General features: G+C 58.0%; 1 protein-coding gene across 7 annotated transcripts; it reads left to right on the top strand.

Moving 5' to 3' along the window:
* Positions 1-1468: 1468 nt before the first annotated feature.
* On the top strand, positions 1469-13780 carry BBC3 (BCL2 binding component 3). 7 transcript variants are annotated; one of them, XM_065534664.1, is made up of 4 exons: positions 1469-1675; positions 5837-6125; positions 7535-7725; positions 12689-13780. In XM_065534664.1, exons 2-4 carry the CDS (start codon positions 5852-5854, stop codon positions 12803-12805), a joined length of 582 nt encoding a protein of 193 aa, XP_065390736.1. In that variant the 5' UTR covers positions 1469-1675; positions 5837-5851; the 3' UTR covers positions 12806-13780. The 7 variants fall into 7 exon arrangements, with proteins under 7 accessions (XP_065390736.1, XP_005589748.1, XP_045236122.1 ...); XM_005589691.3 differs by lacking the exon at positions 1469-1675 and adding an exon at positions 3021-3291; XM_045380187.2 differs by lacking the exon at positions 1469-1675 and adding an exon at positions 3828-3889.
* The last annotated feature ends 517 nt before the right edge of the window (positions 13781-14297 follow it).

Here is a 14297-nt window from a genome sequence, read left to right as displayed (position 1 = left end):
GTAATACAAAATTGTGTACTTTTATCACCACTTACAAATCATACACCTAAAAAGAGTGAATGTTCTTGTGTTTAAATACATCTCAATAAAGCGCAAGTTGGTTGGGATGTGAATGCATCTTACTGAGAAAAATGCATTAAGATCAGCCAGGCATGGTGGTTCACACCTGTAATCCCAGCACTGAGGGAGGCCGAGGCAGGAGGTTTGCTCGAGCCCATAAGGTCAAGACCAGCCTGGGCAACATAGCGAGACCACCCATCTCTATTAAAAAAAAAAAAAAAAAAAAATTAGCTGGGCATTAAAAAATTTAAATTTTTTGGCCAGGCGCGGTGGCTCAACCCTGTAATCCCAGCACTTTGGGAGGCCGAGACAGGCGGATCACGAGGTCAGGAGATCGAGACCATCCTGGCTAACACGGTGAAACCCCGTCTCTACTAAAGAATACAAAAAACTAGCTGGGCAAGGTGGCGGGCGCCTGTAGTCCCAGCTACTCGGGAGGCTGAGGCAGGAGAATGGCGTGAACCCGGGAGGTGGAGCTTGCAGTGAGCTGAGATCCGGCCACTGCACTCCAGCCTGGGCAACAGAGCGAGACTCCGTCTCAAAAAAAAATAAAAATAAATAAAAAATTTAAATTTTTTAATTTAAAATTTAAAAATTTTAATAAAAATAAAAATAAAAATTACTTAGGAGGCTGAGGCAGGAGGATCTCTGTAGCCCAGGAGTTTGAAGCTGCAAGGCTATTGTACCACAAGACTATCTATTGTGCCACTACACTCCAGTCTGGGCCACAGAGTGAATCTTTTATCCAAAAAAAAAAAAAAAAAGCTGAGTGTGGAGGCTCATGCCTGTAATCCCAGCACTTTGGGAGGCCAAGATGGGCGGATCCTGAGGTCAGGAGTTCAAGACCAGCCTGGCCAATATGGTGAAACCGCGTCTCTACCAATAATACAAAAATTAGCTGGGTGTAGTGGCGCACACCTGTAGTCCCAGCTACTCGGGAGGCTGAGGCAGGAGAATTGCTTGAACCCAGGAGGTGGAGGTGGCAGTGAGCCAAAATCGTGCCACTGCACTCCAGCCTGGGCAACAGAGCAAGACTCTGTCTCAAAAAAAAAAAAAAAAGTAAGATCCATGTAAGTGATGTCATATATCATAATCCATGGTTTACTCATGAACCACAGTTTGGAAAACACCAGGAAGAAGGAAGGGAGAATGAATAATCAGGGAAAGGGAAAGAGAGAGGAAAGCTGAGGCGTTCCCAATGTTTCAAATGGGAAAATTTCATGTGAGATATAGATTAACTGCTTTTCTTGGGGAAGCTAAGAGTGTGTACTTGGAGGCAGTCAAGTTTGAGAAGTCTGACATCTTTTCTCAGCCAGCCCCATGCTAGGCACTGGAAGGTGACTCACTCTGATGAGGCGATTGTGATTGGGTGAGACCCGGTAGGGATGGAAAGTGTAGAGGAGGAGACAGGAGTCCACAGCTTTGGAAGAAGGAAGGACAAAACTCAAAACTCCCTGAACCAGAGCAGAGAAGGAAGTAACAATGAGAAACTGAAAAAGGAAAGGGAATAGAAAACTATGAGACAGGATAAAATTTGGCGTGGGGTCTGCCCGGGCATGTCCATGCCAGGTGCCCAGGGCTTCTTCTGCGACGTGGGTCCCCTGCCAGATTTGTGGTGAGTGTGGCCAGGTGTGCATGCTCCCGTGTGTGTGCAGTCAGTGGACCAGTTAGCAAGAAGCTGTCACAGGTGTGACTTCATGACATGTGTCGGTGGTCAGTTTCTTCTATGTCTATGTCTGATTTGGTCTGTCTATGAATGTCAGTTTCCTTCCTTTTTTCTTTTTTCTTTTCTTTTTTTTTTTTTTTTTTAGATGGAGTTTGCTCTTGTCGCCCAGGCTGGAGTGCAGTGGCAGGATCTCGGCTCACTGCAACCTCCGCCTCCCGGGTTCAAGCAATTCTCCTGCCTCAGCCTCTCTAGTAGCTGGGATTACAGGCATGCGTCACCACACCCGGCTAATTTTGTATTTTTAGTAGAGACGGGGTTTCACCATGTTGGTCAGGCTGGTCTCGAACTCCTGACCTCAGGCGAGATCCGTGCACCTTGGCCTCCCAAAGTACTGGGATTACAAATGTGAGCCATCGTGGGGGGCAAATGTCAGTTTCTGATAGTTTTAATGTGTTAGCTGTGAAATTGCGTGAGTGCATTTGTGTATGTCCCTGTTGGAGTGTGATTTGGATTTGGCTGTGTGTCCAGGTATCCCTGTAACAGGTGTCTGTGTGTGTCTGGGTGTGTATGTGTGTCCCCTGTGCCTATCAGCAAGTTTGTGTTTCCAGACAAGCATTCCGCCTGTGTCTGTTGTGGTTGCACCACCGTGTATGTGGTGTGGGTGCCTGTTCGGTAGGGTTGTTTGTGAACACAGTTCGTGGGCCCAGGTGTGATCATCAGTGTGGGTGTTTGTGCAACTGTGTGTGGCCCTGCCATTGTGTCCGTCTGCTTGTCCGGGGGGCCCTGTTAGTGGGTCTGTGCATTTGCGTCTGGGTGTGTGTGTTAGCCCCATCAGTGAGTGTGTGTGTTCGTGCCCCTGTCCATGGTGTGGATTTGTGAGACTGTGGCCTTGTGTCCATGAGTATATCCTCTGGGCTCTGCCTGCACGTGACTTGGTGGACCCTGGAACGTCGGTCGGTCTGTGTACGCATCCCTGGGGGTGTGGATCTGTGGGTCCCAGTCAGTGTGTGTGTCCGACTGTCCCGGTGTCTGGGCGATCTCCCTGGACCCCGCTGCACAGCGCCTGGGTCCTCCTCGCCTTGGGCCAGGCCCTGCCCCGTCCCCGGCTGCAGGGAAACCCCCGGCGCGGAGGTAGGGGGGGGCGCGGCGCGCGCCTGCAAGTCCCGACTTGTCCGCGGCGGGCGGGCGGGGCCGTAGCGTCACGCGGGGGCGGGGCGTGGGACCCGCCGGGCGGGGGCGGGGCGGGGCGGGGCGGGGCGGCTTTGGAGCGGGCCCGGGATCCGCCGGGCGGCCTGAGACGCGGCGCGAGCCACATGCGAGCGGGCGCCTGGCGGTGGCGGCGGCACCGGCGATCCCAGCAGCGGCGGCCACTACGCGGACGCGCCTGCGGCCCGGGGAACGGCAGCAGCCACAGCCACAGCAGCCGCCACTGCAGTTAGAGCGGCAGCAGCAGCGACAGCCCCAGCAACAGCCGCCGCGGAGAGCGGCGCTTGGCGGGCGCGCCCTCTTGAAGGAAGCCGCCCGCCCCCCACCACCGCCCCCTCCGGCGTGTTCATGCCCCCGGGGTGAGTGTGCGCGCCCTGACTCCTCGCCGGCGGCGATCGGCCAGGCCGGGTGGACTCCCTGGAGGAGGTGACGGGAGTGCAGGCGGAGAGCAGTGTGGGCGCCCTGCCTCCCCCCACCGCGCCTCCCTCCAAACCCCGCGAGGGACCCTGGGCCGAGGTCGCCGGGTGAGAGGCGGCTCGGCGTTGGGGCGCCGGTCTGGGCGCACAGGTGCCTCGGCGGTCTGGCGGGTTTGTTTACAAACAATGGGGTGCGGGCTTGGCAGCGCCCCCTGGCGGCCAGTGCGGCCCCGGGGAAGAGGGTCGACCCCGGGGTGCCCCAGCCCCCAGAGTCCGGGAGGGGCGGGGGGGCGGCACGGAGGGGCGGCCACACCCAGGGCGCGCGCCCGCTGGGGGCGGCGACGGGGGGCGGCTCGCGGGCCGTGGAGTCTGCGGCTCCTGCGGGCGGGGGCTGCGCCCCAGCAACAGCCGGTTATTGGCCCCGCGCTCGCCTGGCGGGCGGGGCGGGCGCACGTGGCGGCGGTGGGGGGGGCTGTGACAGCGGAGGGGGGCGTCTGGGACCGCCGTGGGAGCGCGCGTGTGCGGGGTTGTGGATCTGCAGGTGTCTCGCCTGGGTGTGTGCGCGTGTCTGGCTCTGAGTTTGTGCTGGGTTCTGCAGCGAGTGGTGGTGTCGATCCGGAGGAATGTTGGGGTTTCTGACCCGTCGGGGTGTCTGCGTGAGTCCCCGCGCCTGTTTGTGTGGGGTTCTGTCTGTGGGTGCCCTGCCTGTGGGGTGGGTGGACCTGCGTGTGTTCTCGGTGAGAGTTGTCTGTGTGTGCTGTTTTGGGGTGATACTGGGGGTCTGTTGCCTGCGTGTGCTGGGCTGCGGAGGTTGTAGTGTGTGTGTGTGTTGCTGGAGTGAGCTGTTTGTGTGTTTCTGTGTGTGTCTTGCCCGAGCGTGCGGTGTGTGCGCTTGTGTCTTGCCTGTGTGTTTCTGTCTTGGCTGAGGCTGTCTCTGTATCTCCGGGGCATGTGTGTCTTTGCCCAGCGTTTGTGATGCTGCGCCTGCTAAATGCAAATGTCTTGTTTTCTGTCCAGGTGTCTGTGTGAGTTCTCAGGTGTGTGTGTGTGTGTGTGTGTGTGTGTGTGTGGTGGGGGATTGTTTCAGTCTGGGTTTGGCTTGTGTGTCTGGCATCAGCGTCTGGGATTTGAGGGCCCAGGATCTGTGGGGTCTATACAGTGTAGACGGTGGGTGTTGCTCGCAGCCTCTGGATGGGGTTGTTTCTGAGCCTCTGTGTGTGTGTGTAGTGTATGCGTGTGTGTGTTGGGTCTGAGGGGCTTGTCACTGTGATCGGCTGGCTCATGTGTGTCATGTGGGCTGCGTGTGTGTAGTGTTTATGTCAGTCACGTGAGACCAGTGTTTTCTGTGGGTGCGCTAGGTGTGTGCGCTGCTGGGCTGTGTGGGATTAGAGTTAGCTGTAGGGTGTGTGTGTGTGTTGCTGACAGTTGGTGATGGTGTTTGAGGGCTGCTTGAGGAGGGTGGGTTGGTGTCTGCTGGTCGTAGCCTGCGTGTCTGGTGGTGTGTTGAGGTCTGATGGCATGTGTCTGTGTGTGCCTGATTTACGTGTGTCCTGAGAGTTGGTGACATGTGGGTGTGTTTTGGGGGTGTTGATGTATGTGTGTCCGTGGGTGTCTGTTTTGTGTTGATATGTGAGTCCAGAGGTGTGCCGGTCTTATCTCTGGAGTGAGTGTGTGTGTGTGTGTGTGTGTGTGGGGAGAGGGGCATGTTTGGGAACTGAGGCAGTGCCTAGCTGGTGTGTGTGTGTTTGTGTTTGCAATGGCTGCATTGTGTTTGCATGTGCCCCTGGGCATATCAACAGTGGGTCAGTGTGTGAGACTTTGACAGTTTGGATGTGTGTGTGGGGATGGGTTGTGCCAGCCAGTGTGGGCAGTACGTAGAGTGCTTGTGATGGTCTGTCTGGATGCTCCTGCTTTGGTCGGGGTGTATGTGTGTGTGTGTGTTGTGTGTACCGAGTAGTGATGTCTGAGACTGGGGCCATCTCAGTGTTTGTGTGCAAGTGGGAGGTGGGGTGGGTGGTCAGGCTGGCCAGTGCCGTGTGAGTCCTTGTGTGTGTGTTGTGGGGGCCTCACTGTGCCTCGCTGCCCTCCCTGTGTGCCCGTCGCTGTGTTGGGAAAGTTGTCCCCACCAGCCCATGCTGTGAGTCCCAAGTGGAGTGAGTTTGTGTTGTGGGACTGTCACAGCCCACGTACACACACCTGCTAGACCCCTCCATCCGTCCTGTGTGAGCCCTGCCTTTGCTGTGAGAGCCATCCTGTGCTCCCTGTCCCTCCTGTGTGCCCATCACCGTATGCAGGGGAGGCTCTCCAGACCACCCAGGACCCGGTGGTGTCATCCCCTGGTTGGGCGTGTCTCTGTGGGGCCATCACCCCCTCCGCATGCACACACACCTCCACTCTTCTCCATCTGGGTCCTGACCCCGGGTAGACTGGAGGTACAGTGGGTCCTGGTACTTCCCTGCTGACCTGCTCCTCCTCCCGTTTCCCGCAGGCCCCAGGGAGCGCCATGGCCCGCGCACGCCAGGAGGGCAGCTCCCCGGAGCCCGTAGAGGGCCTGGCCCGCGACGGCCCGCGCCCCTTCCCGCTCGGCCGCCTGGTGCCCTCGGCAGTGTCCTGCGGCCTCTGCGAGCCCGGCCTGGCTGCCGCCCCCGCCGCCCCCGCCCTGCTGCCCGCTGCCTACCTCTGCGCCCCCACCGCCCCACCCGCCGTCACCGCCGCCCTGGGGGGCCCCCGCTGGCCTGGGGGTCCCCGCAGCCGGCCCCGAGGCCCACGCCCGGACGGTGAGTGCCCGCCCCGCCCCCGGGGTGATAGGAGTCGGGAAGAGAGAGGACCTGAGACTCGGAGGAACTGGAGAAGTGGGAGAGGACGGGGTAGGGGGGAAGTGGCGAGCCCGGCCGGGCCACTGGGAGGGTGTGGCCAATGTGGTCTTTGTGTTGAAAGAAGCAGGAAGAAGGAGGCTGGGGGTGGAGGGGGAGGTCAAGTGGGAAGTCCCTCCTGGAATCTGACTGCAGTCCCCGAATTGCAGCCCACTGTCTCTTCCGGGCCTGGGGCAACAGCTGCATCCGAGCTGCCCTCCCCCAGTCTGGGTCCCCTAGACCCCCTGGAGGATTCTTGTTGCAGGGAGTGTGGGCCGAGCGGGAGGACTGTCAACTCTGGGCTCTGGGGAGGGGTCGAGGGGCCTTTGCCTTTATTTGCATCTCTTTGGCCAGGGTTGGCCCTCTCCGCAGTCCCGGCGGAGGAAGGAGAGGGGGAGGGGCCATTGTGTTGGGAAAGTCCCCTCGGGGAGGGGGGAGTCTTGGGGAGGGAAGGGTTAAAGGTCCCCTGCCTGATGGGCTGTTAACCCTGTGGTGCCCGGGGAGCCCCATCCCTGCCAGCAGGCACTGTAGCCCGGGAAAGTGAGTCCTGGTTTCCCATCCCCCATCCTGTCCCGGCAGCCCAAGGGGAGCAAGGAAAGAGAACACTTCCCTAGCTCAGTTCCTGGAAGCCCTGGAAGGGGACACCGATTTCAAGCCAAGGTCATAGATGTGGAAACTGAGGCCCTGGTTGTAGGCCTTAGGGAACCCTCAGACCAGGATCTGGTGGGACGGGAGGGCAGGAGCCTCCCAGGGCTCTCAGAAGGGGGTGGGGCAGCAAGGCATCTCCCGCGTCCCAGCCCCCAGGCCCGCGCTCTGAAGCTGCCACAGTCTCTGGCCTTCTGGTCTCTAGGCCTCTGCCACATCCGGAGGTGTGGCTTCCCTGTGGTTGGACACGAGAGGGCTGGAGACCTGAGGCTTGTGATCTGGGTGGGGTTCAGTCGCTGTATCCCTGTGTGACCTTGGGATACTCCCTACGGGCGGGCCTCAGTTTCCCTGTCTGTCACATGGAACAGGCAAGATGTGTCCCCGTTGGGAAATAGAGGTCGTTAAGCCTGACCACCCCCGGGGTCACCTGTCTGGCCGTCTACCTTCCACACTGACAAGGGCCGTGGGGACGTAGCTGGCCAGACAGGTGACCCCAGAGCGGCGTCCCCAGGTCCTTTTTGCTTTCTGGTGCCTGGGGAGGAAAAGCTGAGAAATTGACTCTAAGACGGGGCGAAGGGATCACTAGAAATGAGTCGGGGAGCAGTAGCTGGGAAAGAGGGAAGTGGGCCCGTACACTTCGAGGCCTGGAGGGGTAGTGGGTGCTGACCGCGCCCCTCTGCTTCTCCAAGGTCCTCAGCCCTCGCTCTTGCTGGCGGAGCAGCACCTGGAGTCGCCCGTGCCCAGCGCCCCGGGGGCCCTGGCGGGCGGTCCCACCCAGGCGGCCCCGGGAGTCCGCGGGGAGGAGGAACAGTGGGCCCGGGAGATCGGGGCCCAGCTGCGGCGGATGGCGGACGACCTCAACGCGCAATACGAGCGGCGGGTGAGTGCTGGGGGTGGGGTAGACGGCAGGTGGGACTTCCCGCCGGAGGAGGGGGCGGCAGGCGGCCCCCGCCAGATGTGCGGCAGCTGCTGCCCTGCGCGGCTGGGTCGCTCCGCGGACAGGCAGGTGGGGGGTGAGTGGGTGGGGGGTATCGCGCGCCCGCAGAGCCGCCCAGGGACTCCGCGCGGCGGCTGACATAGCCGGAGCCAGAGCCCGGGCCAGGGCCAGGGCCAGGGCCGGGGACTAGGCCGCCGCGGAGACTAGCGGCGCGCCCGCGGCCCGCGGCCGCGGGGACTGAGGGCGGCGCTGGGCGGCGCGGCTCATATATCCCGGGCTATTTATAGCTGGTGAGTCAGCAGCCGCGCCGCGCCCGCCCCCTGCCGTCCCTCTCGCGCGGCCCGCAGCGCCACACAGCTTCCCGGGCGCCGGGGCGTGCCGGGGACAGCCGGGGCGGGCTGAGGACTGCAGGGGAGGGCTCGGAGCTCCGCCCCGCGGGAGGCCCCGCCCCCAGCCCCTGGCACGGCCCCGATTTTTTAAAACAGATATTCGAAGCCCACAGCAGAGAATGGGAAATCACAAACATCGTGCGCCCACTAGCCAGCTCTGTTCAGTCCGAACATTACACCCGCATTGCTTATTAACAAACCAAACAAAACCGCAGAAACGCATGTGGTGAAGCTCCTCACTCTCCCCATCCCTTCCCCCTCCCTGCATCCAAAGGAAATCTCTCAAGTTGGCCTGTCTCAACCCCTGCGGGTGTTGCTTTTACTCCATATTTACCAGGCCAGAACCAGGGCTTAGGATCATGGGGCAGTCTTAGCTTAGCCTACATGACATAGTTTTTGTTCCTCCCCAGAATTCGTTTTTCCCTTAATATTAGGCTTCAGATTCACCATATGTTCAGCCAGGCTCGGTGGCTCACGCCTGTAATCCCAGCACTTTGGGAGGCGGAGTTGGAAGGACACTTTACCCCAGGAGTTCTAGACCAGTGTGGGCCACATAATGAGACCCCTATTGCTACAAAAAATATAAAAATTAGCCGGGTGTGGTGGTGCCAGCCTGCAGTCCCAGCTACTCGGGAGGCTGGGGTGAAAGGGTCCCTTGAGCCAGGGAAGTCCAGGCTGCAGTGAGCCATGAAGGGCCACTTAACTCCAGCCTGGGGGCAGAACAAGACCATCGCAAGAAAGAAACAACAAATACAGCCATTTTCGGCCGGATGCAGTGGGCCACTCCTGTAATCCCAGCCCTTTGGGAGGCGGAGGCAAGCGGATCACTTGAGGTTGGGAGTTTGAGACCAGTCTCACCAACATGGTGAAACCTTGTCTCTACTAACAATACAAAAATGAAGCCCGGGCACGGTGGCTCACACCTGTAATCCCAGCACTTTGGGAGGTTGAGGAGGGCGGATCACCTGAGGTCGGGAGTTTGAGGGGAGCCTGACCAACATGAAGAAACCCCGTCTCTACTAAAAATACAAAATTAGCTGGGTGTGGTGGTGCAGGCCTATAATCTCAGCTACTCGGGAGGCTGAGGCAGGATAATTGCTTGAAACTGGGAGGCGGGGGTTACCGTGAACCGAGATAGCGCCATTGCACTCCAGCCTGGGCAACAGGAGCAAAAATCCGTCTCAAAAAAAAAAGAAAAGAAAAATTAGCTGAGCATGGTGGCACACCAGTAATCCCAGCTACTTGGGAGACTGAGGCAGGAGAATCTCTTGAACCCAGGAGGTGGCGGTGTGGAGGTTGCAGTGAGCCGAGATCAGGAGATCAAGCCACTGCACTCCATCTTGAAGGACAGAATGAGACTCTGTCTCAAAAAAAAAAAAAAAAAAAAAAAAAAGCCATTTTCACTGCTACATAGTATTCTGTTGGATAAACATAGTATCCTTATTCATTTTCTCATTGATGGATAGATATGTATTTTTATTTTATGTTTAGAGACAGGGTCTCACTCTGTCTCCCAGGCTGGAGTGCAGTGGTTCAATCACAGCTCCCTGCAGCCTCCAACTCCTGGGTTTAAGGGATCCTCCCGTCTCAGCCTCCCAACTAGCTGGGACCACAGGCAGGTCCACCATGCCTGGCTAATTTTTATTTTATTTTTATTTTTATAGAGATCAGGTCTTTCTGCGTTACCCAGGCTGGTCTCAAACTCCTGGCCTCAAGTGATCCTCCTGCCTCAGCCTCCCAAAGTGCTGGAATTATGGGCCTGAGCTACCTCACTCAGCCTATTTTAAAATATATTGGCTTTCTTTTTTTTTTTTTTTTTTTTTGGAGACAGAGCTTCGCTCTTGTTGCCCACGATGGAGTGCAATGGCACGATCTTGGCCCATTGAAACCTCCACCTCTCGGGTTCAAGCGATTCTCCTGCCTCAGCCTCCCAAGTAGCTGAGGTTACAGATGTCCTCCACCATGCCTGGCTAATTTTTGTATTTTTAGTAGAGATGGGGTTTCACTGTGTTGACCAGGCTGATCTTGAACTCCCGACCTCAGGTGATCCACCCACCTTGGCCTCACAAAGTGCTGGGATTACAGGTGTGAGCCACTGTGCCCGGCCATTATTTATTGCCTTTTTTCCTCTCCTACACATGCATGTTTCCAGGTGTGCTCTTGTGTTTCTAGAGTAGGTACCTGGGTGGTCTGCCCACCATCCACCTTACTAGGTGATTGCTAGCTTGCTCACCAGGTGGCACCCACAGCAGTTTGACAGTGGTGGGTTTTATAACTTACGCCAATCCGATGTGCCCCCTTTGCCACCATCTCCTGGCCCCAAGAGTTGCTAGGGAGTGTTGAGGAGACTGGGCTGGTACCAGGCGACTCACTGCCAGGTAACAGGAGGAAGATGAGGATCATTTAACCTTCTGTAAAGTGAGTTTCTCCTTCCCCAGCACCTGAAGGGGAGGAGGTTAGGTGGTCCCCACTTAGCATAGAGCCTGCCTGTGGAGCTACAGGGAGTGGCAGAGAACTGCCGCTCTCTGTACGCTTTTTTGTTTTGTTTTTTGAGATAGTCTTGCTCTGTCGCCCAGGCTGGAGTGCAGTGGTGCAATCTCAGCTCACTGCAACCTCCGCCTCCCGGATTCAAGCAATTCTCCTGCCTTGGCCTCCCAAGTAACTGGGACTACAGGTGCATGCCACCATGCCCGGCTAGTTTTTGTTGTTTTAGTGGAGATGGGGTTTCCCCATGTTGGCCAGGCTGGTCTTGAACTCCTGACCTCAGGTGATCCACCTGCCTTGGCCTCCCAAAGTGCTGGGATTACAGACATGAGCCACCGTGCCCAGCCATTTTTTTTTTTTTTTGAGACGTAGTCTCGCTATGTCACCTAGGCTGGAGTGCAGTGGCGCGATCTCGGCTCACTGCAAGCTCCGCCTCCTGGGTTCACGCCATTCTCCTGCCTCAGTCTCCCGAGTAGCTGGGACTACAGGCGCCCACCACCACGCCTGGCTAATTTTTTTGTATTTTTAGTAGAGACGGGGTTTCACTGTGTTAGCCAGGATGGTCTCAATTTCCTGACCTCGTGATCTGCCCGCCTCAGCCTCCCAAAGTGCTGCAATTACAGGCATGAGCCACCGCACCCGGCCTGTATTTTTTTTTTTTTGAGACGGAGTCTCGCTGTGTCTCCCAGGCTGGAGTGCAGTGGCGTGATCTCGGCTCACTGCAAGCTCTGCCTCCCGGGTTCACGCCATTCTCCCGCCTCAGCCTCCCAAGTAGCTGGGACTACTGGAGCCCGCCACCACGCCCGGCTAGTATTTTGTATTTTTAGTAGAAACAGGGTTTCACCATGTTAGCCAGGATAGTCTCGATCTCCTGACCTCGTGATCCACCCGCCTCGGCCTCCCAAAGTGCTGGGATTACAGGCTTAAGCCACCGCGCCCAGCCCCGGCCTGTATTTTTAATAGAGACGGGGTTCCACTATGTTGGCCATGCTGGTCTCAAACTCCTGGCCTTAGGTGATCTCCCACCTTGGCCTCTGAAAGTGCTGGGATTACAGGTATAAGTCACCGCACTGGGCCTCTGTACACTTTTTAGTATTGCCTTTAATTTTTACCAGTCGGGAGCCTTTCCTAGGACTTAGCCTCCTGCCTTCCCACTTCCTAGCATGTTGGAGCTGAGAGGTCCCTAAAGACCACCTTGTTGGCCGGGCGCGGTGGCTCAAGACTGTAATCCCAGCACTTTGGGAGGCCGAGACGGGCGGATCACGAGGTCAGGAGATCGAGACCATCCTGGCTAACACGGTGAAACCCCGTCTCTACTAAAAAATACAAAAAACTAGCCGGGCGAGGTGGCGGGCGCCTGTAGTCCCAGCTACTCGGGAGGCTGAGGCCGGAGAATGGCGTGAACCCGGGAGGCGGAGCTTGCAGTGAGCTGAGATCCAGCCACTGCACTCCAGCCTGGGCGACAGAGCGAGATTCCGTCTCAAAAAAAAAAAAAAAAAAAAAAAAAAAAAAGACCACCTTGTTTTCACCCTGCCACTGGAGAGAAGGCAGGGGTTTCACTCAGCATTGCCTAGAGGTGCTTCTGTTGAAGCCTTTGCAATGGGGGGTGAACTCTTCCCAGTTCTCCTCCTTCCACAGAGTGTTCTAGAACTGCCAAGACTGTGGGCACCCTGCTCCTTTCTCCTCATCTTGCCGGCCCTGCAGGGAGGGGTAGGATAGGTTGCAGTCCATCCTTCAGCCCCTTGTGGGATCTTTCCTAAGTGTACAGCAGGGCTGGGGCGGCCGCAGCTAACATGTGCCACACACTCGCTGGGTGCCTAGCTCTCTGCTGAAGACATTCCGTGTTTGTCCTCTGCCTCCTGGTCTCAGGTCCTGGATGAGGATGTGACCTCCAAGACATGGACGTTAGCCCAGGTGTGGGGAGGAGCCGGAATAGGGGTGGGCGAGACAGTCGCCTCACTGCTGGAGCTGACCATCCCCTCTCCCCTCACCATACTCAGTCCCCTGCTAACTGCCCGGTCTCTCTTCCCCAGAGACAAGAGGAGCAGCAGCGACACCGCCCCTCGCCCTGGAGGGTCCTGTACAATCTCATCATGGGACTCCTGCCCTTACCCAGGGGCCACAGAGCCCCCGAAATGGAGCCCAATTAGGTGCCTGCACCCGCCCGGTGGACGTCAGGGACTCGGGGGGCAGGCCCCTCCCACCTCCTGACACCCTGGCCAGCGCGGGGGACTTTCTCTGCACCATGTAGCATACTGGACTCCCAGCCCTGCCTATCCCGGGGGCAGGCCGGGGCAGCCACTCCAGCCCCAGCCCAGCCTGGGGTTCACTGACAGAGATGCGGACTCCTGGGTCCCTGGCCAAGAAGCCAGGGGAGGGAGGGCTGATGGACTCAGCATCGGAAGGCGGCGGTGACCAAGGGGGTGGGGACTGAGCCGCCCGCCTCTGCCGCCCACCACCATCTCAGGAAAGGCTGTTGTACTGGTGTCCGTTCCAGCTGCAGGGGTGACACTGAGGGGGGGCTCTCCTCTCGGTGCTCCTTCACTCTGGGCCTGGCCTCAGGCCCCTGGTGCTTCCCCCCCTCCTCCTGGGAGGGGGCCCGTGAAGAGCAAATGAGCCAAACGTGACCACTAGCCTCCTGGAGCCAGAGAGTGGGGCGCGTCTGCCGGTTGCTCCAGCCAGGTGCCCAACCATCTTCCCTGAGCCAGCCGGCGGGTGGTGGGTGTGCCTGCCTCACCTTCATGCGGGGGTGGCCAGGAGGGGCCCAGACTGTGAATCCTGTGCTCTGCCCATGACCGCCCCCCGCCCCATCAATCCCATTGCATAGGTTTAGAGAGAGCACGTGTGACCACTGGCATTCATTTGGGGGGTGGGAGATTTTGGCTGAAGCCGCCCCAGCCTTAGTCCCCAGGGCCAAGCGCTGGGGGGAAGACGGGGAGTCAGGGAGGGGGGGAAATCTCGGAAGAGGGAGGAGTCTGGGAGTGGGGAGGGATGGCCCAGCCTGTAAGATACTGTATATGCGCTGCTGTAGATACCGGAATGAATTTTCTGTACATGTTTGGTTAATTTTTTTTGTACATGATTTTTGTATGTTTCCTTTTCAATAAAATCAGATTGGAACAGTGGATACTCTTTCTGCTTGCCTTCCCTGCAGCGTGGCCTTGAAGAGGTCTTCTTTTTTTTTTTTTTTTTTTGAGACGGAGTCTCCCTGTGCCGCCCAGGCTGGAGTGCAGTGGCCGGATCTCAGCTCACTGCAAGCTCCGCCTCCCGGGTTCACGCCATTCTCCTGCCTCAGCCTCCCGAGTAGCTGGGACTACAGGCGTCCGCCACCTCGCCCGGCTAGTGTTTTGTATTTTTTTTAGTAGAGACGGGGTTTCACTGTGTTAGCCAGGATAGTCTCGATCTCCTGACCTCGTGATCCACCCGTCTCGGCCTCCCAGAGTGCTGGGATTACAGGCTTGAGCCACCGCGCCCGGCCGAAGAGGTCTTCTAATCAGAGGCTCTGTGAGCCCTGCTTGTGAGTGGGTGGGAGAGGCGGGCCCGGGCAGTTGTGGCTCCATCAGAAGAAAGGCTAAGGGGCCTGAGCTCCACCAGACTGGGACACTCCCAGCCTTCATCATCCCCATTCCTGGTAAAAGTGAA

This window comes from Macaca fascicularis, chromosome 19, assembly GCF_037993035.2.
Source record: "Macaca fascicularis isolate 582-1 chromosome 19, T2T-MFA8v1.1".
Classification (NCBI taxonomy): Eukaryota; Metazoa; Chordata; class Mammalia; order Primates; family Cercopithecidae; genus Macaca; species Macaca fascicularis.
Note: the sequence above shows the minus strand (reverse complement) of the source record. Positions and strands in the feature narration are given on the sequence as shown.

Excerpts from the sequence above, each read along its gene's own strand:
- BBC3 (XM_045380184.2), top strand. The coding sequence starts at position 3,972 with ATGTTGGGGTTTCTGACCCGTCGGGGTGTCTGCGTGAGTCCCCGCGCC. Across the intron at positions 4,086-5,836 it reads TGGACCTGCGTGTGTTCTCG|GCCCCAGGGAGCGCCATGGC; the intron begins GTGAGAGTTGTC and ends CGTTTCCCGCAG. Across the intron at positions 7,726-12,688 it reads ACGCGCAATACGAGCGGCGG|AGACAAGAGGAGCAGCAGCG; the intron begins GTGAGTGCTGGG and ends TCTCTTCCCCAG.